Source organism: Triticum urartu, chromosome 2A, assembly GCF_056163025.1.
Source record: "Triticum urartu cultivar PI428250 chromosome 2A, HENAU_Tu73, whole genome shotgun sequence".
NCBI lineage: Eukaryota > Viridiplantae > Streptophyta > Magnoliopsida > Poales > Poaceae > Triticum > Triticum urartu.
In genome coordinates, this window is record NC_141874.1 from 144,108,599 (window position 1) to 144,132,203 (window position 23,605).

The 23,605-nt window shown below is 47.5% G+C and overlaps 1 protein-coding gene across 1 annotated transcript; it reads left to right on the plus strand.

The window, feature by feature from the left end:
- Positions 1-22,923: 22,923 nt before the first annotated feature.
- LOC125541291 (uncharacterized) lies at positions 22,924-23,605 on the plus strand. The gene has a single exon (XM_048704739.2). It carries the CDS (start codon positions 22,985-22,987, stop codon positions 23,423-23,425), a length of 441 nt encoding a protein of 146 aa, XP_048560696.2. The 5' UTR covers positions 22,924-22,984; the 3' UTR covers positions 23,426-23,605.

The window sequence follows — 23,605 nt, forward strand, 5'->3', positions numbered from 1 at the left end:
ACATAAATAAATATTCATGAGGACTAGAACAGAAGAAATATCATTTCAAAATGTCGAAATACAATCGAGAAATGAAGACTACGATTTAAATACAATCGATCTTAGCTAGCTATCTTTTCACAATGTTCTTGCCCTTCTTTTTCCCAAATGGAGTTCTTCTCTTGAACAGACGTCCTTTAGGTAGGTTGGTCCTGCTTCTTCTTGTGGTGCATGGCACTTCATCGTCGTCGTCATGTTCCATCTTCGGGTCGCCGTACTTGTCGAAGTCTTGCTCATTGGCGACTCCATCCATTCCGATGATCTTCCTTTTGCCTCTCCTCACGACAACACGACTGGGCTTTGACGGGTCGGTAATGAAGAAGCATTGGTCCACTTGGGAAGCCAATACCCATGGCTCATTTTTTGCGGTGACGTTTGCGCCCGCGGTATTGGATTTGGTTTCAGGTATAATCATGGTGGTAAAATACCGGTCTTCTTTTAGGACGCTCTTGGCCCATCTGACACGGAACATCGGGACCTTCTCTCCAGCGTAGCTCAGCTTCCAGATCTCCTCGATCCTTCCGTAGTATCTGTCCTTGTCGTTACTGGTGTAGGATTCCATCATTACCCAGGAGTTCTGATAACCATCGCTCTTCATGTCCTTGTCCTCGGTGTAGAATGTGTAGCCATTGATATCGTACGCCTCATAGGTCATCAGGTTGTGCTCGGCGCCCTGTGACAAGGCAAATATGAGTTTTTCTTCCGCGGAAGAATCCTCATGTAAAGGGTACGACAGAAGCTTCTCCTTGAACCAACGCGTGAAACATAAGTTGTGCTCTTTGATTATATATCCGTTCGTCCTCTGTTGGCCTCGGTTATTATACGTCTTCTCAATAAAGGTTTTGTGCTCTACCACCCAAGGATCGACCACGTCTATGTGTTGTAGCGCGACTAGGTTTGCTCTTTCAAAGTCGGCGAGTCGACCCTCGAAGTCGACATGCATTTCGCGGCGACCATCGTGGTGACCCCATCCAGCGAGCCTGCCGAGGTGCCTGTTGACGGGCAGACCAACGGGGTTCTCGATGCCTAGATAATTCGTGCAGTAGGAGATGCACTCTTCGGTCAGAAAGCCCCTGGCTATGCTTCCCTCTGGACGTGACATGTTGCGAACATATCCTTTGATGACACCATTCATCCTTTCGAACGACATCATGCTTTGCAGGAACGTCGGCCCCAGTTGGATGATATCCTCCATGATATGGACCAGCAGATGCACCATAACATCAAAGAATGCGGGCGGGAAGTACATCTCAAGCTCGCATAGTATCACCACGATCTCTTCCTATAGCCTTCTGAGTTGCCTCACGCCAACCGACTTCCGAGAGATGGCGTTGAAAAATTTGCATAGGCCAAATAGCGTTTCACGGACGTGCGCGTCCATGATCCCACGGAATGCAACTGGAAGTATCTGCGTCATCAACACATGACAGTCGTGAGACTTCATCCCGCTGAACTTCTGCTTCGTTGAGTCTAGGTATCTGCTTATCTTCCTTGCGTAACCGTAAGGAAGTTTTACTCCAACGAGGCAGGTGAAAAACTGCTCGATCTCTTCCTGACTTAGAGTGAAGCACGGGGGAGGGTAGTCATTTCCGGTCTTCTTGGCCTTTTTGCCTTTGCGATGACTTTCCGTGTCCTGCTTCGCCTCATCATCATCATCATTAGCGTGAAGCTCCTCCCTGATGCCCATTGATTTCAAGTCTGCCATTACTTTCGGCCCATCTTTGGTCCTCTCTAGCATGTTGAGCAGGGTACCAAGAAAACTCTCGCACACGTTCTTCGTCATATGCATGACATCAAGGCTGTGAGGCACACGGTGGATATTCCAGTACGGCAATTCCCAGAAAACAGACCTCGTTTTCCATACCTTCAACAGCGGCTCTAGCGCCTTTCGCTTCTTTCCGGCTCTGGCACCTTTTGCTTCTTTCCTGGCAGTGGGCAATCTTTCCAATTTTTCAACAGCTCGTCTATTTCCTTGCCGGTCCTCGTACGCGGGCGTCTTCGGGGTTCAGTTTCACCATCGAACAGATCCTTGCATTTTCTCCATGGGTCATCGTCGCGAAGCCACCTTCGATGTCCCATGAACACGGTTTTCGAAGATCCGGGATCTCTATCTAGCTGGCGATACGTTGTGTCATCCATGCACCTGACGCATCTAGAAAATCCGTGGACCACCTGCCTCGCGAGATATCCGTAACCGAGATAGTCGTGCACCGTCGTGAGCAGTGCGACTCTCATAGGAAAATATTCTTTCTCTACAGCGTCCCACGTATTGGCTGGCGTTTTCCACGGCGTGTCTAGCTCCTCTTTCAGTATCCCCAGATATAGATTGATGTTGTTCCCTGGTTGTTTCAGCCCTTCAATTAGCATACTCATGTGAATGTACTTCCTCTTCATGCACAACCAGGGGAAGGTTGTACATCCACACAAACACAGGTCAGCTACTATGTGTGCTTCTCTGGCTGCCAAACAGATTGACTCCATCGGTGCTCGCGCCCAGCACGATGTTCCTTGGATCGGCCCCAAATTCTGGGTGTTTGAAGTTCAACGCTTGCCACTGGCTCGCATCCTTAGGGTGACTCAGCATCTTTTCTTTTTATTTATCTCCGGATCATTTCCGTCATCTTCTCGCTTCTACTCCTCCCTATCCGCGTGCCAACGCAGGAGCTTTGCTAGCTTAGGGTCCGCGAAATACCGCTGCAGACGAGGAGTGATCGGAAAGCACCACTTTTTGAGGAGCTTTCTTCCTCTTCTTGTATCGAGTGATGCCGCACACCGGACATATGATAGACTCCGCATGCTCGTCCCGATAAATGATGCAATTGTTCATGCACACATGGTATTTCACGTGCGGTAAATCGATAGGACACACGATTTTCTTCGCCTCCTCAAAACTGGTCGGGCACTTGTTCCCCTTGGGAAGACGTTCGTGCCAGAATGACATGTTCTCGTCGAAGCATGCGTCGGTCATTTTGTGTTTTATCTCCATCTCCAAAGCCATGAGCGTTACTTTGAGGCGGGTATCCTCGGCCCTGGATCCTTCATACAATGGAGTAACCGCGTCTATCTCCAGTTGATCCAGCTTGGCTTTCTCTCGGGCGGCAGCTCTTGCGTTATCCGTCTGCTTGAGAAGCAGCTCTTGAATATTAGGGTCCTGCACCCAGCCCATCGATGGTCCACCGGCGTCTGCTCCGGCATCTTCATCTTCATGATCATGCCCTTCGTCTTGATCTTCCTCATCATCATGTCCGGCATCTTCTACATGATGACTGTGTACAGCATCACCGTCGTGATCATGTCCTGGAGATTCTTCGTCTTCTCGCCCGCCCTCGCCGCGGTGACTGTCTTGCTACCCTTCCTTATTTCTTGCCCGGCCCCCATGGACGACTTCATAGTCATCTTCATCACCTTGCCACCGATAGCCATCCATGAAACCACGCAAGAGCAGGTGGTCCCGCACCTGTCCGGAATCCGGGTCCGCAATAAGGCTCTTCAGCTTGCATCTTCGACATGGACATCTTATCTCTGTCTTGTTCTTTTGAAGCATCTCGGCCTTCACGGAGTTCAAAAACCTATTCACGATGTCTTCGGTCATCGTGCGGACCATGGTCGCCTGCGGGGTAGAGCAAAACGATATTTTAGAACCAAGAAAAAATTTGGCATGACTTTGCCTAAAAATAGGACCAAAAAAATGCATAGTGCCAAATTCTCGCCGAAACGGAAATGAATCAACATTCCGGCAAAATATTGGCAACTATCGCATTTCAAATACCGGTACCAGCAAACACAAACATATATGCAACACCACAAACATACGTAGATCTAGCTAGGCCATAAAAAGTGCATGTGCACGTTGTTGGAGGGAGAAAAAAGTAGATCTACAACATAAAGAAAGCTTTCCCCTTACTTACCTATCAAAAAAAGGTAATTTAACCACTTAATTTGGGTGAATTTATGGTGCAAACGATGTGAGGAGGAGGAGGCAGCCAAGACAAGCTTGGAGGAGGGGGTGGATAGAATGAAGTGAGGAAAGTGAGTGTGGTAGGTGGCTGTCCAAAATATCTAGCTGGTCTCAAGTTACTAATGGCGCACCACCTAAAAATGCGCCATTAGTAACCCTGATTACTAATGGCGCACCAGTTAGAGGTGCGCCATTTCTAGTTTTGCAATATATATATATATAATTGTTAGTAGTGGCGCACCGAGGTTGTGGTGCGCCATTACTAGTTTTGAAAAAAAAGTAAAAAAATTTGTTAGTAGTGATGCACAGAGCGTGTGGTGCGTCGTTACTAGTTAAAACTAGTAATGGCGCACTGTGCCCTGGTGCGCCATTAATAGTTTTGGAAAAAAATTGCTAGTAATGGCGCACCGTGTGTCTGGTGCGCCATTAGTAATGAGGACACTAATGGCGCAGTGGCGCACCACGTACATGGTGCGTCATTAATGTCCATATTATCTATAGTCCTTTTCCTAGTAGTGAGCGTGGGGCGCTTGCGTAGAATTCCTTGGTCCGCCTGACTTCGGCGCGTCCTTTTGCCCGGCTGAGTTTTAACCGATTACTACCTAAAATACCCCTACCGTCTTAATATACTACGCAAACTGTGTTGTAGTATTGGTCAATCTGGGGCGTTCGTTCACTTAAATGGATGGCTAATATATCTTGGATGTACTGTAAAAGCTTTTAGAGGCTAAGCCATGAAAACTGTTTTCAGTTGTCTTCTCTTTGCTTGTGGTCATATATGTACCAGTTACTCGTGTTGTGTCTTTCGTGTGGTCGTTTAGTCTAGATTTTCGACGAGTCATTTGTGTGCGTATTGCATCTATTTAGATGGAACGCACGTGTACAAAACAGATGGATGTTTATTGTAACACCCTCGATGCGACTATAGCTCCCACGTGTCGAGGCACGACTTAGAGACATAATCGCATTGAAGGCATATGTCGCAAGTTAGGAAATCTTCACAACATCCCATGTAATATAAATAATAAAGGGGAGATAACATAGTTGGCTTACGCTCGCCACGTCAATCAAGTACATAAATAACATTAGATCATCCAAACACTCATGGCCCGACTACGGCGCCAGAATAAAAGAGAACCCAACATGCGACACGATCCCAATCACCCCCAACTGGGCACCACTACGGATCATCGGGAAAGGAAACATAGTAACGCTGAGAGTCTTCGTCGAACTCCCACTTGAGCTCATACGCGTCTCCTGGAGCGGAATCATCAGGCCCTGCATCTGGTGTAATAGTAATCTGTGAGCCACAGGGACTCAGCAATCTCGCACCCTCGCGATCAAGACTATTTAAGCTTATGGTAAGGCAAGGTAAAAATATGAGTGGAGCTGCAGCAAGCGACTAGCAAGTATGGTGGCTAACTTATTCGCAAAAGAGAGCGAGAAGAGGAGGCAAAGCACAAGAGAGAAACTAGAGGGCAACCTGCGCAAACATTACTCCAACACCGTGTCCACTTCCCGAACTCTGCCGAGAAGAGGCCATCACGGTAACACACTCGGTTGATTCATTTTAATTAATTAAGGTTCAAGTTATCTACAACCGGACATTAACAAATTCCCATCTGCCCATAACCGCGGGCACGACTTTCGAAAGTTCAATCCCTGCAGGGGAGTCCCAACTTAGCCCATGACAAGCTCTCACGGTCAACGAAGGAATAGACCTCCTCCCAAGACGTTCCGATCAGACTCGGTATCTCGGTAATTCAAGACACTTCGACAGGTTAAAACAAGACCAGCAACACCGCCCGAATGTGCCGACAAATCCCGATAGAAGCTGCACATATCTCTTTCTCAGGGCACACTCAGATGAGACTAGCTACGAGTAAAACCAACCCTCAAGTTTCCCCGAGGTGGCCCCGCAGGCAGCTCAGTTCGGACCAACACTCAGAGGAGCACTGGCCCCGGGGGGGGGGGTTAAATAAGATGACCCTCGGGCTCCGGAAACCCTTGGGAAAAGAGGCTAGGTGGCAAATGGTAAAACCAAGGTTGGGCATTGCTGGAAAAGCTTTAATCAAGGCGAACTATCAAGGGGTTCCCATTATAACCCAACCGCGTAAGGAACGCAAAATCCGGGAACATAACACCGATATGACAGAAACTAGGGCGGCAAGAGTGGAACAAAACACTAGGCGAGAGGCCGAGCCTTCCACCATTTACCAAGTATATAGATGCATTAAGATAACAAGATAATATAATGATATCCCAACAAGTAAATAAATGTTCCAACGAGGAACGGCCTCCAATCTTCACCTGCAACTAGCAACGCTATAAGAGGGGCTGAGCAAAGCGGTAACATAGCCAATCAACGGTTTGCTAGGACAATGGTGGGTTAGAGGTTTGACATGGCAATTTGGGAGGCTTGCAAGCAAATGGTAGGCATCGTAGCATTGGCATAGCAAAAGAGCGAGCAAACTAGCATAGCAAAGATAGTAGTGATTTCGAGGGTATGATCATCTTGCCTGCACAGTTGTCAGAGTTGACTGGATCCTCGAAAGAAAACTCAACGGGCTCCTCGTTAGCGAACTCGTATCCCGGCTCTACCCAAACAAGACAAACAAGCAACAAGGATACAATCAACCACGTGCAAACTCAAACAACACGATGCAAAGATGATATGCTATGCGGGATGCGATGCGGGATGCAAAATGCAAGATATGACAGGAAATGCGTGAACCTGGCCTCAACTTGGAAAACCAAGTGTGCCACTGGAAAGATGAGATGAGATCTCTTTAAAACGATATAAAGAACGCCGGAATCGGAGTTACGGTTTGGAAATGGCAAGCGATTCAAAAATGACACCGGTCTACGATTTACAGCAAGTAGGCATCTAAATGCAACGAAATGAACATGCTACAGCACTGAAACATGACAACAAAATACATGGAAGGGATGCACACAAGATGCTTAAAAAAAGTCTAGTACTGAGCTACGGCCAATTCATCCATTAACAGGTTCAAACAAGCATGGCAAAAATGCATATGACAAACATATCTCAGACTTAGTGAAATCAACACTTGTCTGGAATTTCAGATCAGGTAGCCGTCTTCGGAGCAACAAAACTACATGCTATAGTACCTGAACATGGCAAAGTAAAGCATGGAATGGAGCTACTCAAAGAGCTTAACAAAAGTCCCTTAGTGACCTTGAGCCAAAAGGGATTAGAAAATACAATTGCAAGCATGTGAACATAGCAAAAACATAAACAGTTTTCAGACTTAGTGAAAACTGACACATGCCGAAATATAACTCAAGTAGGCATGTTTACGAGCTCGATGCACTCACTACGGTGCAAGTCATGGAAAGACAAGCATACATCCATCGAGAAGGCACAAAATGCAAGCTAGACATGGCAAGAACAATGGCATATCATGCACAGATCAACTACAACATCACCGGCAAAATTGCAAACAAGTTGACAATCTGCCCAGATTCACAAAGTAGCAAAAGTAGAGCTCGATTGACTCAAGCTAGGTTGCTCCATAATTGCAAACAAAGACATGGATGGATAGAGCACTACAAGATTAACAAAACTCCCTTATTGATCATCCTCAAAAGAGGCACGGATCACTAGGAAACAACACGAACAAATGGCATCATGAGATAAACAGATCAAGGACTTAGTGGAATTACTAAGTCACTGAAAACAGAATTAGCAAGTGCACCACTTTGCAAGCTTGCACAAGTCACCACACACATCACAAAAATACATGGGTTGCACCTCTGGAAAGATGACAAAACCCTTAACAAAACACATGTAGAGCATCAGGGCATATCATGCACACATTAATCATGGCAAAAATGACAAAAATGCTAAACGGAGTAGCAGATCTGACAATTAACTCAAGTAGCCCTCTTCTAACAGCATTTCGGGCATCAATATGAGCTCAAATGAAAATGATGCAATGGAATGAAATGATGTACTCTCTGAGATGAACATTTTGATATGCTATATGCCCAAAATGGAGCTACGAATGCAAAGTTACGGCACGATGAACATGGGCATAAGGATTAGGGTTTGGGGGTAAAAAGGTCAACCGAGGAGGTAAAAAGGGCACCGGGCCGGGAGGGCCGCAGACGGGTCCGGCGGGCCCGCGTGGGCGACGCGGAGAGCGGCCGCTCCGGGTGGCGACGTGGCGGTGGGGGATTGGCCCCGGGGCGGCGGAGGCTGACGTGGCGTGGTCTGATAGGCCGGGATGACGCGTCCGGCGGACACGTCCGGCGCAGGCGGACTTGTCCGGTGGCGCGAGGTGGAAGGAGACTAGGGTTAGGGGAAAATGATCCGAGATTTTCGGGGAGGAGCCTATATATAGGCATAGAGGGAGCTAGGAGAGTCCAAATGAGGTGCGGTTTTCGCCCACGCGATCGTGATCGAACGCTCTAGATGATGGAGCAGAGTTTGGTGGGTTTTGGGCCAAATTGGATGGGTGTTGGGCTGCAACACACACGAGGCCTTTTCAGTCCCTCGGTTAACCGTTGGAGTATCAAACGAAGTCCAAATGATACGAAACTTGACAGGCGGTCTACCGGTAACAAACCAAGGCCGCTTGGCAAGTCTCGGTCCAATCCGGAAATGTTTAATCCCCACACACGAAAGAAAGCTAGAAATGACCACCGGAGGAGAACGAAGCGCCGGAATGCAAAACGGACAACAGGGAAAATGCTCAAATGCATGAGATGAACACGTATGAAAATGCAATGCACATGATGACATGATATGAGATGCATGACAACGACAACTACACACGGAGACAAAGAACCCGAACCCAAGAAATAAAATAACTTAACGCCGGAAACGGCAAGAGTTGGAGTACAAATTGGGAAAGTTACATCCGGGGTGTTACAACACTCCACCACTACGAAAGGATCTCGTCCCGAGATCTAGGACTGAAAGAACGCCGGGTACTCAGAACAGAGGTGATCCTCGCGGTCCCAGGTAGCTTCACGGTCAGAATGGTGTGACCACTTGACTTTGAGAAATTTGATTGACTTGTTGCGAGTCTTGCGTTCAGTCTCTTCAAGGATAGCAACGGGGTGCTCACGGTAAGAGAGATCTTCTTGGAGCTCAATGTCCTCGAAGTTGACGGTGCGGTCAGGAGTCTTGAAGCACTTTCGAAGCTGAGAGACATGGAACACGTCATGAACATTTGCAAAGTTTGAAGGAAGCTCGAGTTGATAGGCGAGGTCGCCTCTCTTGCTGACAATCTTGAAAGGTCCCACGTATCTAGGGGCAAGCTTCCCTTTGATACCGAAGCAACGAGTACCTTTCATAGGAGAGACACGGAGGTAAACATGATCTCCGATCTCGAAAGCCAAATCACGGTGCTTACTATCATAGTAGCTCTTCTGACGGGATTGGGCTGCTTTGAAGTTATCTCGAATGACTTTGCACATATCTTCTGCCTCTGTGATTAAGTCATTACCCAAAAGCTGACGTTCACCGGTTTCAGACCAGTTTAGAGGGGTACGGCACTTCCTGCCATACAGAATTTCAAAAGGGGCCTTGCCCGAACTTGCTTGAAAACTGTTGTCGTAGGAGAATTCAGCATAAGGAAGACAATCCTCCCACTTCATGCCGAAAGAGATCACACAAGCCCTGAGCATATCTTCAAGAATCTGGTTGATACGCTCGATTTGACCGCTAGTTTGAGGATGGAAAGCTGTGCTGAAGCGGATGTTGGTGCCCATGGCCTTCTGAAAAGAATCCCAAAACTTCGAGGTAAAGATGCTGCCACGGTCTGAAGAGATCACTTGAGGAATACCGTGCAGAGAGACAATACGAGAGGTATAGAGTTCCGCCAATTGAGCTGCAGTGATCGACTCTTTGATAGGCAGAAAGTGAGCCACTTTGGTGAGTTTGTCGATGACAACGAATATAGCATCATTGCCACGCTTGGACTTTGGAAACCCAGTCACGAAGTCCATCTCAATGTGGTCAAACTTCCATTCTGGAATGGCAAGAGGTTGGAGGAGACCTGCTGGCCTTTGGTGTTCTGCATTCACTCTTCTGCAGACATCACATTCATTCACGAATTGAGCAATCTCGCGCTTCATTCGAGTCCACCAATAAGCCTGCTTGAGATCCTGATACATCTTCGTACTCCCAGGGTGGATGGAGAGGAGAGAATTGTGAGCCTCGTTCATGATCACTTTACGGAGGTCACCTTTGGGTACAAAAATACGATCCTCGAAGAAGAGAGTGTCCTTGTCATCAAGGCGGTAGCACTTGTACTTGGACTGACTCTTGGCAATCCCAATCTTCACCTTTTTCACCATAGCATCAAGAAGCTGGGCTTGGCGAATCTGGTCTTCCAAGGTAGGAGAGACTAAAAGGTTGGCGAGGAAACCTTGAGGAACAACTTGCAGATTAAGTTTGCAGAAAGCTTCACAAAGCTCGGGTTGATAAGGCTTGAGAATCAGACTGTTGCAGTAAGCTTTCCTGCTCAATGCGTCAGCAATCACATTGGCCTTTCCTGGAGTATACTCGATACTCGGATTATACTCTTGAATCATTTCGACCCATCGAGTTTGCCTGAGGTTGAGATTAGGCTGAGTGAAGATGTACTTGAGACTCTTGTGATCAGTGAAAATGTCCACTTTTCTTCCCAATAGAAGATGTCTCCAAGTCAAAAGAGCATGCACAACTGCCGCCAACTCGAGATCATGAGTGGGGTAGTTCTTCTCATTAGGCTTCAACTGGCGAGATGTATAAGCAACAACTTTCTTCTCTTGCATCAAAACTGCGCCAAGACCTTGGAGAGAGGCATCACAAAAGACCTCGTACGGCTTGGATTCATCAGGCGGAGTCAGAACTGGAGCAGTGATCAATTTCTCTTTCAAAGTGTTGAAAGCAATATCACACTCCAGAGACCAAACATACTTGACGTGCTTCTGAAGAAGATTAGAGAGAGGCTTCGCGATCTTAGAAAAGTTTTCAACGAATCTTCGGCAATAGCTTGCAAGACCGAGGAAGCTACGGAGTTGCTTCACGTTCTGAGGAGGTTCCCAATTCACAATTGCAGACACCTTCTCAGGATTCACGGCAATGCCCTTGGCAGAGATGATATGACCAAGATAAAGAACCTCATCAAGCCAAAATTCACACTTGGAGAACTTGGCGTAGAACTGATGTTCCCTGAGCTTATCAAGAACCAAAAGCAAATGCTTGGCATGATCTTCCTTGTTCTTGGAGAAAACCAGAATGTCGTCGAGATAGACCAAAACGAAGTCATTGGTGTAGGCGTTGAAGATGAAGTTCATCATGCGAGAGAACGTCGGAGGAGCGTTGACGAGGCCAAAAGACATGACAGTGTATTCATATGAAACCAAAGCTTGTCCTGAAAGCCGTCTTGGGAATATCTTGCTCACGAATGCGAATCTGGTGATAACCCATGCGGAGATCAAGCTTGGAGAATACTTGGGCACCTTTGAGTTGTTCGAACAGCTCATTGATGTTGGGAAGTGGGTATTTGTTCTTGATGGTCTTCTTGTTCACTGGACGGTAATCAACACAAAGTCGGTCCGTTACATCCTTCTTCTTCACAAAAAGAACACCACAACCCCACGGAGAAGAACTAGGCCGGATGAGACCCATTCTCTCTTGGATATCGAGTTGCTTCTTCAGCTCCTTCAACTCTTCAGGTCCGAGCTTGTAAGGACGTTTGCACACAGGTTCCGTGCCAGGCTCAAGATCAATAACAAATTCAACTGGCCGGTGCGGAGGCATTCCTGGAAGCTCTTCTGGAAAGACGTCTTGATATTCGCAAATGACTGGAATTTGCGAGATGGCATCCAATTCACCCTTCTCATTGAGAGAAAACAGACGGATGGTATTATCCCGAGCGGCAAAGACAATTACATCCTCAGATGAATGAGTCAATTGAATCTGCCTGGCTGCACAATCAAGCTGAGCCTTGTGCTTAGAAAGCCAATCCATCCCGAGAATAAGATCAATATCCGAGTTACCAAGAACCATTGGAGAAGCCAGAAACTTGAAATCACCCATGAAGATAGAAATATCCGGAACCATCAAACTAGAACTCAGACGCTTAGCCGGAGAGACGACTTGCATAGCTCTAGGTAAAGCCTTAGTACTAAAATTGTTCTCCGATGCAAATGGGAATGACATGACGGAATGCGATGCACCAGAGTCAAAAGTACTTTTGCGGGAATATCATTAACAGGAAGGTTACCCATGATCACATCTGACGAGTCCTCTGCTTGAGCTGCATTCATCAAATTGACCTTGGCATGCTTGGGGTTATGCTTGACCACAGCTGTACTTGCCGATCTGACAGGAGGAGGAGGAAGAAGATGCCTCTGGTTGAAACACTTGTTGGCATAGTGACCATTCTGTTGGCACTTGTTGCACGTGACCTCTGAAAGCGGGCGGTGATACGGAGCACTCGATCTTGGAGCTTGAGACGAAGTCTTGTTCTGAAAGCCAGGGTTGGGTGGATGGGAAGAACCACTGCCACCTTTGCTCTTCTGCTGATACGGCCGACGGAACGGAGGTGGAGGAAGCCAATACTTCTGCTGCTTGGCCACTTGAGTAGAGGAAGAAGGAGTAGCATCTCTGACTCGCTTCTTGGAAGCATCACACCTCAACTGAGCAGCCTCTTGCTTCAGTGCCATTTTGTAGAACTCATCGTATCTCAAGGGCTCGAAGAGGACAAGAGCTAGCTGAATTTCTTCTCTGAGACCACCCCTGAACTGGTATATCATGCTCTTCTCATCAGGGACGTCCTGCTTGGCAAAGCGGGCGAGCTTCTGAAACAACTTGTTGTAGTCATAGACAGACAAAGAGCCTTGCTTCAGATTGCGGAATTCCTCATGCTTGCTTTCAACCACGCTTTGGGGAATATGATGAGCCCTGAAATCTCGACGAAAATCATCCCAAGTGATAACACGTCCACCTCTGGAATCCTTGTACTGCTGGAACCATTCTGCAGCTTGATCTTTGAGTTGGAAGGAAGCGAACTTGACAAAGTCCTCAGGCCTGACGTTATTGCACTCGAAATGCTTGCACAGATCCACTAGCCAATCGTCAGCATCGGTTGCCTCAACACAATTGCTGAAAGTCTTTGGCCCGTTAGCAAGGAACTGGTTGAGTGAAGCAAAGTGATTTTGATTGTTGCCTTGATTCCCTTGGTTGCCTTGATTGCGCTCTTGAAGAATTTGCATGATCGACTGTGTGTTTGCATTGGTTGCGGCCATCACAGCTTGCCATGCCTCCGGAGGAGGTGGAGGTGGTGGCGGATCAGGATTCAGAGTCGTGCGCGTTGGAGGAGCCATCCTGAAGAGGTTGACCACCATTAGCACATTGATAGACAAATATTGAAGCTGAATCCAACGGAATGAAAATTGCAACATATAGTCTTCACATCCGAACAAAATGAACGAATGCATTCCTCTTGAAATGGTCACATATCCATAAATTGAGAAGCCACGTAGAATTAAGGTAGAGAAATAAATCAACAAGGTACGGATCAAGAACGAATAATCGGTAAGAAATCCCAATCTCAAACCAATATCCGTGGAAGAAAAACTAGAGCTACTAGAATTCCCACCTATGAAACTCCCGAACCTTTCCGGTTATGCAATCAGGTGTTGGGGATACAGGGGAAGCATAATATCTCACCCAAACTAGCAAATCCTACATCTAGCTGTATCCATCCTTCAACACATAACCAAGAAACCTTCGGAAACCATCTACCTCAACCTTCGAAAAGCATCCGTTATACAAGTTATGGCGATACTCCCGAACTCCCGCCCCAGTACTGGGTGGCGTCGAGGTAATCTCACCAACGAACTGCATAAAGGAGATTTTTGATGTCGGCGTACTAGACTCAGGTATTCCAGAACTGCAACGATAAAATTATGATGACAACACCTCAGAGCTCAACTCCCTGGGACACTTCCACTAAACCCCTGACAAGAGGCACCAAGACAATGTTCTCATCATAAAACCATCGGAACGATTCCAAGATACCCGCGTGATCCTAAATTTTTTTTAGTGAAATTTGAGAAGAGAAGAGTCAAAACTCTACGTCAGGATGCCTTACCAGAGTGATGAGGAGACTGGGAAGTAAAAAAGAATTCCTAAACTCTCCGATATATAATTCCTAAATGACTCAAAACATTTTTCTAGACACAACTCGGCCGCTAAAAACGATCAAGCAATGGGGCTCCTATGGTCGGGGAAGGCTCTGATTACCAACTTGTAACACCCTCGATGCGACTATAGCTCCCACGTGTCGAGGCATGACTTAGAGACATAATCGCATTGAAGGCATATGTCGCAACTTAGGCAATCTTCACAACATCCCATGTAATATAAATAATAAAGGGGAGATAACATAGTTGGCTTACACTCGCCACGTCAATCAAGTACATAAATAACATTACATCGTCCAAACACTCATGGCCCGACTACGGCGCCAAAATAAAAGAGAACCCAACATGCGACACGGTCCCAATCACCCCCAACTGGGCACCACTACAGATCATCGGGAAAGGAAACATAGTAACGCTGAGAGTCTTCGTCGAACTCCCACTTGAGCTCATACGCGTCTCCTGGAGCGGAATCATCAGGCCCTGCATCTGGTGTAATAGTAATCTGTGAGCCACAGGGACTCAGCAATCTCGCACCCTCGCGATCAAGACTATTTAAGCTTATGGTAAGGCAAGGTAAAAATATGAGTGGAGCTGCAGCAAGCGACTAGCAAGTATGGTGGCTAACTTATTTGCAAAAGAGAGCGAGAAGAGGAGGCAAAGCACGAGCGAGAAACTAGAGAGCAACCTGCGCAAACATTACTCCAACACCGTGTCCACTTCCCGGACTCTGCCGAGAACAGGCCATCACGGTAACACACTCGGTTGATTCATTTTAATTAATTAAGGTTCAAGTTATCTACAACCGGACATTAACAAATTCCCATCTGCCCATAACCGCGGGCACGGCTTTCGAAAGTTCAATCCCTGCAGGGGAGTCCCAACTTAGCCCATGACAAGCTCTCACGGTCAACAAAGGAATAGACCTCCTCCCAAGACGTTCTGATCAGACTCGGTATCTCGGTAATTCAAGACACTTCGACAGGTTAAAACAAGACCAGCAACACCGCCCGAATGTGCCGACAAATCCCGATAGAAGCTGCACATATCTCTTTCTCAGGGCACACTCAGATGAGACTAGCTATGAGTAAAACCAACTCTCAAGTTTCCCCGAGGTGGCCCCGTAGGCAGCTCAGTTCGGACCAACACTCAGAGGAGCACTGGCCCGGGGGTGGGGTTAAATAAGATGACCCTCGGGCTCCGGAAACCCTTGGGAAAAGAGGCTAGGTGGCAAATGGTAAAACCAAGGTTGGGCATTGCTGGAAAAGCTTTAATCAAGGCGAACTATCAAGGGGTTCCCATTATAACCCAACCGCGTAAGGAACGCAAAATCCGGAAACATAACACCGATATGACAGAAACTAGGGCGGCAAGAGTGGAACAAAACACTAGGCGAGAGGCCGAGCCTTCCACCATTTACCAAGTATATAGATGCATTAAGATAACAAGATAATATAATGATATCCCAACAAGTAAATAAATGTTCCAACGAGGAACGGCCTCCAATCTTCACCTGCAACTAGCAACGCTATAAGAGGGGCTGAGCAAAGCGGTAACATAGCCAATCAACGGTTTGCTAGGACAATGGTGGGTTAGAGGTTTGACATGGCAATTTGGGAGGCTTGCAAGCAAATGGTAGGCGTCGTAGCATTGGCATAGCAAAAGAGCGAGCAAACTAGCATAGCAAAGATAGTAGTGATTTTGAGGGTATGATCATCTTGCCTGCACAGTTGTCAGAGTTGACTGGATCCTCGAAAGAAAACTCAACGGGCTCCTCGTTAGCGAACTCGTATCCCGGCTCTACCCAAACAAGACAAACAAGCAACAAGGATACAATCAACCACGTGCAAACTCAAACAACACGATGCAAAGATGATATGCTATGCGGGATGCGATGCGGGATGCAAAACGCAAGATATGACAGGAAATGCATGAACCTGGCCTCAACTTGGAAAACCAAGTGTGCCACTGGAAATATGAGATGAAATCGCTTTAAAACGATATAAAGAACGCCGGAATCGGAGTTACGATTTGGAAATGGCAAGCGATTCAAAAATGACACCGGTCTGCGATTTACAGCAAGCAGGCATCTAAATGCAACGAAATGAACATGCTACAGCACTGAAACATGACAACAAAATACATGGAAGGGATGCACACAAGATGCTTAACAAAAGTCTAGCACTGAGCTACGGCCAATTCATCCATTAACAGGTTCAAACAAGCATGGCAAAAATGCATATGACAAACATATCTCAGACTTAGTGAAATCAACACTTGTCTGGAATTTCAGATCAGGTAGCCGTCTTCGGAGCAACAAAACTACATGCTACAGGACCTGAACATGGCAAAGTAAAGCATGGCATGGAGCTACTCAAAGATATTAACAAAAGTCCCTTAGTGACCTTGAGCCAAAAGGGATCAGAAAATACAATTGCAAGCATGTGAACATAGCAAAAACATAAACAGTTTTCAGACTTAGTGAAAACTGACACATGCTGAAATATAACTCAAGTAGGCATGTTTACAAGCTCGATTCTCTCACTACGGTGCAAGTCATGGCAAGACAAGCATACATCCATCAAGAAGGCACAAAATGCAAGCTAGACATGGCAAGAACAATGGCATATCATGCACGGATCAACTACAACATCACCGGCAAAATTGCAAACAAGTTGACAATCTGCCCAGATTCACAAAGTAGCAAAAGTAGAGCTTGATTGACTCAAGCTAGGTTGCTCCATAATTGCAAACAAAGACATGGATGGATAGAGCACTACAATATTAACAAAACTCCCTTACTGATCATCCTCAATAGAGGCACGGATCACTAGGAAACAACACGAACAAATGACATCATGAGATACACAGATCAAGGACTTAGTGGAATTACTAAGTCACTGAAAACAGAATTAGCAAGTGCACCACTTTGCAAGCTTGCACAAGTCACCACACACATCACAAAAATACATGGGTTGCACCTCTGGAAAGATGACAAAACCCTTAACAAAACACATGTAGAGCATCAGGGCATATCATGCACACATTAATCATGGCAAAAATGACAAAAGTGCTAAACGGAGTAGCAGATCTGACAATTAACTCAAGTAGCCCTCTTCTAACAGCATTTCGGGCATCAACATGAGCTCAAATGAAAATGATGCAATGGAATGAAATGATGTACTCTCTGAGATGAACATTTTGATATGCTATATGCCCAAAACGGAGCTACGGATGCAGTTACGACACGATGAACATGGGCATAAGGATTAGGGTTCGGGGGTAAAAAGGTCAACCGAGAAGTTTCAGATCTGGATCCGGCCGAAACGGATCCCGTGGTTCGCCGCTGTTGCAACTGTAGCTCGCCGGAGGGGAGGGGCAGCGCGGTGGCCGGACTTGGCAGCGCTCGCCGGCGCGGGAGGAAGGCGGCGGAGGGCGGCGGACGTTGGCGGCGAGGTGGCCGCGGACGCGGCGGCCGGAGCGGCGGGCGCCGGTGGCCGGGGTGGCGCGCGCCGGCGACCAGGGCGGCGCACGCCGGCGACCGGGGCGGCGGACGACGGGCGAGGTAGCGGAGGGAGGCGGGCGCCTCTGGCGGCGGGGTGCGCCGCACCGGGCCGGGAGGGCCGCGGATGGGCTCCGGCGGGCCCGCGTGGGCGACGCGGAGAGCGGCGGCTCCGGGTGGCGACGTGGCGGCGGGGGATTGGCCCCGGGGCGGCGGAGGCTGACGTGGCGCGGTCTGATAGGCCGGGATGACGCGTCCGACGGACACGTCCGGCACGGGCGGACTTGTCCGGTGGCGCGAGGTGGAAGGAGACTAGGGTTAGGGGGAAAATAATCCGAGATTTTCGGGGAGCAGGCTATATATAGGCATAGAGGGAGCTAGGAGAGTCCAAATGAGGTGCGGTTTTCGCCCACGCGATCGTGATCGAACGCTCTAGATGATGGAGCAGAGTTTGGTGGGTTTTGGGCCAAATTGGAGGGGTGTTGGGCTGCAACACACACGAGGCCTTTTCGGTCCCTCGGTTAACCGTTGGAGTATCAAACGAAGTCCAAATGATACGAAACTTGACAGGTGGTCTACCGGTAGCAAACCAAGGCCGCTTGGCAAGTCTTGGTCCAATCCAGAAATGTTTAATCCCCACACACGAAAGAAAGCTAGAAATGACCATCGGAGGAGAACAAAGCGCCGGAATGCAAAACGGACAACGGGGAAAATGCTCGAATGCATGAGATGAACACGTATGAAAATGCAATGCACATGATGACATGATATGAGATGCATGACAACGACAACAACACACGGAGACAAAGAACCCGAACCCGAGAAATAAAATAACTTAACGCCGGAAACGGTAAGAGTTGGTGTACAAATTGGGAAAGTTACATCCGGGGTGTTACATTTACATCAATGTATTTCCCTTTTAACGAAAAACATTTGAAAAGTTTAGACTCTGCTCGACATGCACGATTCATCTTCTATATCTAAATAGCTAGTCCCCACAATAGGAATTCTCTCACTTCTCCTTAAGCCACATCACCCAAATTAATTTAGCCGTTGGATATACTATATCAATCAATAATATGCATCCGATCTACACATTGAGAGCTGCTGCATCAACCACATGTAATAACTGGCGCATGCATGCAAGTGCATGTAGTAACTGCTGTCTGTGAGTGTTTTAATCAAGAAAAACATTGAAGCATGCATGCAGCTTAGAGCCTCATATGAGTGCTCTATGAAGGACAAGTGAGGCATGCATGCATATTTTATTTTGTTTCCCTCTAATTTTAAACTTATACGTAGAAATTTGGTATAATAGTGATAAATATTATCTTACTACAAGAGAAAATTTTGCTTTATACAAAATCCCGCCGCAACGTGCGGGGCATTGTCTAGTTCTATCAACACTTTTCACCAGAAGATTATTCAGGCTTGGCCGTCTAGGTGCGTTCCAATCTTGTAGCACTTGGCCGTGCTGGCTACCTAGCCAGTCACCGATTTGTGGACGGAGCGCGAGGTGGGAGTCCATATAGGTATAATTTCTCCGGTCGGTTTCGGCCGGCCACGACAACGATGCCGCCCGAGGGTGCCGATTTTCTTCTTGGAGACGTCGTTCGGGTCTGCCATACCACTACCCACCTCACTGCTTCTCGGGTGAAACCCTCACTGTGATGGGCGGTGGCGGCGTTCTAGGCGATGTGTCCTTCCTGAAGGCATTGCGTGAGAGCGTTGTGATGGTGGGCACTGTTTGGGTTCGTTCGCAGGTGCAGATGGTGTGCCCCCTAGAAGGGCGCATCTGTTCTGGGGAAACCCTAGATCTGGGTTTCCCAAATCGGATGATGACGGAGAATGTGGTGCCGTTTTCCCTCCTGAGGGCATTGTTTTAGAGCAGAGGTTCACTGGAGGGGCTAATAGGTCGAGCGGTGTTGCATCAACTGCATTGAAGACGGTGGGACACGACCGTGTGGAGCAGTCGAGTCTAGGCGTTAGACGCGGTTTGGTGGACGCGTGGAGGCTGGTGGAATTGTCTAACGTCGTGGTGACGTCGGCGGCAGATGGGCATGACAAGATCTATGCAATGATCCCTCCTTAAGATGGGACGGCGGCGGTTCCTAGAGCGTGCGCATGCGGTGCACGTTGTGGGACGCCTAGACCGGTTGGTGCTCTCGGCGCGCCAAGCGAGCGGCTTATTGAGGCCACTAGATTAAGGTGTCCGTTGATACAGCCAGGACACATCTCTATACTTGTAGGTGTAGCGATTTTGTTCCTTTATGGTGGGTTTGGTTTGATCTTTGTATTTATTTCATCACACTCGACTCTGTTGAATAATTTAATAAAGATGGTTGCATGCATCATTTGATGCAGAGGCCGGGGATAATTCTCCTTTTGGAAAAAATAGCAGTAGAGAAAGAAATAGCTTTTCAATTCATATATTGATTCACGTTTCACATTTTGGTGCTGATTTTCTATTTTATCTCTTAGTTTTGCCTCTTGCGAGAACTGAGGAAGTATATTCATTGATTGGTTCTGTTTCATAACTGCACAAAATTTATTTCCTTTCCATCTCCATTTTTTGGGGAGAATTTTTGTAATCTCTTCAACTGATTATTAGTGGTGGTTTAGCAAACCTGGTAAACATAGAAAACACTATGTACCTTGTTCAGATTAGCTCATATGTTTTTCTTCTAACAAAAAGGCTAGCACCTATTATTCAGTTCTCTTCACATTCAAGCTGAATAGTTGTTTCATTTGATGCCATCATCGTTTGATGGGAATGTGATGTTGCTTTTTTTAAGGTCACGGGGGATTATGGGAATGTGATGCCACCTGAATCATTTTCCGTTTTTATTTGATGATCAGAGACGTAACAGAGTCCATGAGATTATGGGGAAGGTACAAGTGCGTGCGAGAGAGAGAGAGAGGGAGGTACAAATCCAGGGGATTATGGGGAATGTGATGTTGTAGCATCCATGAACAGCTTAAGATTCTATTAATCTCATTAATTTCCTCATTTGTTCTATTTTCTCAAATCATTTTGTAAACGTACTATTAATGATTTGGTCCTGCTGTTGTGGCCTCTGGCCTCTGTAGACTCCCACAATGAGAAGCTATCTTTTTTTTTACTTGAGCATTGCTGATGATATAGATACTTGCTTGTGTTATAAGATTTTTTGGACCCTTGGACACAACATTTGGTCTTCACAGCTGACCTAACAGCTATATGTTATTGTACCGTCATACCTACCCTGGACGTGGTATCACTACAATCTAAACAGTCAAACGTTGAGCAGAAATAGACTCCAAGACAAAGTGCATATATACAAGTAGATGACCTAACTTGTTGCAAAGCTTCGGACTCTCTGCGCATGCTGCCTTCTGTACCCTATAAGTAGCAAGTAGGAGCTGCTATCTCTCACGCACTCGAACCGCACTGCTCACTGCCCAGGCTAGCCAGTGCTGCAGCTGCACACATCTGATAGAAGGGATGGGAGAGATGCAATTGCAGTAACATCTCTGGAGACAGGTTAGCCGGCCACTCGCTCGCAAAGATGAGATCGGGCGGTCTGTAGATGCAGGTCGTCAGGCGTGATGTTGGCCGGCCGGGATAGAGAGCCGGTGGAGATTTGAGGTGGAGGGAGGAAGAGGGCGAAGATGCACGGCGCTAGTCGTCGGGATCAAGCAGGAGCGGTGGTGGCGACGAGCATCACCTCGACCTCGTCGTCTGGCTGGCGGCTGGCGGCTAGGAGCCTAGGACTCAAGGCTCAAGGGCTAGCCACGTGAAGGTCTACATTTTTCTAGAGAAAACGTGAAGGCCCTTGATGGACACGTGTGCATGATAAATGGACTAGTGGGCTGTGGGCCTGATACGTGGAGATTGCCTCTTCCTGATTTTTCTCGGTTGCTCGGTACTTTCGGGTATGCGTTGGTTACAACCGAACTAGCCGAATCAATTTCGGTTTTCTACAACTGCTGACCGAATTTAGCATCATTTTTTTCGGTTCAGGTCTATTCGGCTCCGGTCCCGGTTCTTTTGGTTTGGTTCTTCGGTTTTCGGTTTAAATGCCCACCCCTAATCCTTGGACACAACATTTGGTCTTCACAGCTGACCTAACAGCTATATGTTATTGTACCGTCATACCTACCCTCAGAGGCGGAGGACGAAAAAAATTTAAGGTGTAGCGAAGTCTCAAGCAAAGAATTTTTTTGATGCAAACCAAAAGAGGCAATACACACTAACAATGCACACTACAAACGAATAGACAAATACAATGAAAATTTAGACATATTTCAAATTTTCAATAGAAAAACAACCTAAAACATACCGGTAATGAAGCTTTCAGTGGCGTCTAGAAGACACAGGAAATGGTAGTGCCCTACCCTCCTTCTGAAAATCTTCCTTAATTTTACCAAGATGAATACTTTTGAAGATCCCTCGCTCAATGTAATCACCATTAAGTCATTAAGACATCCATCAGACATCTTGCTACGCAATTCAGTCTTAATGATTTTCATTGATGAGAAGGCCCTTTTAACTGTTGCTGTTGCACCCAGTAGACAGTAGTAGCAATTGTGACTAGTTGGCCGAATTGGCCCCATTCATATATAAGTAAACATAACATCATCTCTAATGTTGGGGGAAAATCTGTCGCTGTTGCCGCCCTCACCCTCAGCCGCCGCTCGCTGGGCAGTGCGCCCTGCGCGGCAGCGCCCACCCGCCCGCTTGCTCGACGCTGCCGGTCCGCATCCTCCTGGCCAGCCGACGCCGCCGCGATAGGTTTGGGAGTGTCGAGTGGGGCGTGTGCGTCCTCTCGCGAGAGGTACGGTGCCGTTCGTTGTGTTGGGCGCTGGCTCAACCGCTCTTGGCCCAACTGCCTCAATGGCCCATTAATTAGTCCCGAACGGGCCTTTTCTCAGCATCTTTAGCGATTTTCCTAGCGACTCTAATTAGCGTAGCCAGCGAATTAGCTTAGCCAGCGTCCGGCAAGACTGAGATGCATACATATAAAAAATGTTTTGCACCCAATTAAGGTATGGCAGACGCCATACCTTGCCCACCGGGGGCCTCCGCCACTGCCTACCCTGGACATGGTATCACTACAATCTAAATAGTCAAACGTTGAGCAGAAATAGACTCCAAGACAAAGTGCATATATACAAGTAGATGACCTAACTTGTTGCAAAGCTTCGGACTCTCTGCGCATGCTGCCTTCTGTACCCTATAAGTAGCAAGTAGGAGCTGCTATCTCTCACGCACTCGAACCGCACTGCTCACTGCCCAGGCTAGCCAGTGCTGCAGCTGCACACGTCGAGCAATTATGGATTTGAAATACTCCGCCATTTTCCTCCTCGGTCTTCTTTTCTCATGCGTTGCCATGAGCGGGGCTGCCAGAATCCTAGAGGATACCGTTCCGTCCAAGGAGAAGCACCAGCCCGAGGTGCCATCGCTTCCCAAGATGGAGCTGCCACCGTTCCCAGAAGTGCACCTGCCACCTAATCCTGAGCTACCCAAGGTGGAGCTTCCGCCGGTCCCTGAGGTGCACCTGCCACCCAAACCGGAGATGCCCAAGGTGGAGCTGCCGCTTTTCCCGGAGGTACACATGCCACCCAAGCCGGAGTTGCCCAAGGTGGAGCTGCCAGCGTTCCCAGAGGTGCACCTGCCACCCAAGCCGGAGATGCCGAAGGTGGAGTTGCCGCCGATGCCCGAGATGCCCACTGTTCCCGAGATCCACTTCTTGGAGCCGAAGGTCAAGCCATGAGAACCACCCTTACCAACATTGTTATTTCGTTCTTCCTCGCTCGTACGTGTACCTGTTGCTGTGTTGTGTCGATGATCTGATTGTTTAGTTGTTGTTTCCAGCGAGTGTTGTGAGTGATGTGCTAATATATTGGTATATATACGAGAAATATACTTTCGCACCCTTTGGTCATAAGAGCAT

What these genes read in the sequence shown, in the direction of transcription:
- LOC125541291 (XM_048704739.2), top strand. Translation starts at nt 22,985, where the DNA reads ATGGATTTGAAATACTCCGCCATTTTCCTCCTCGGTCTTCTTTTCTCA.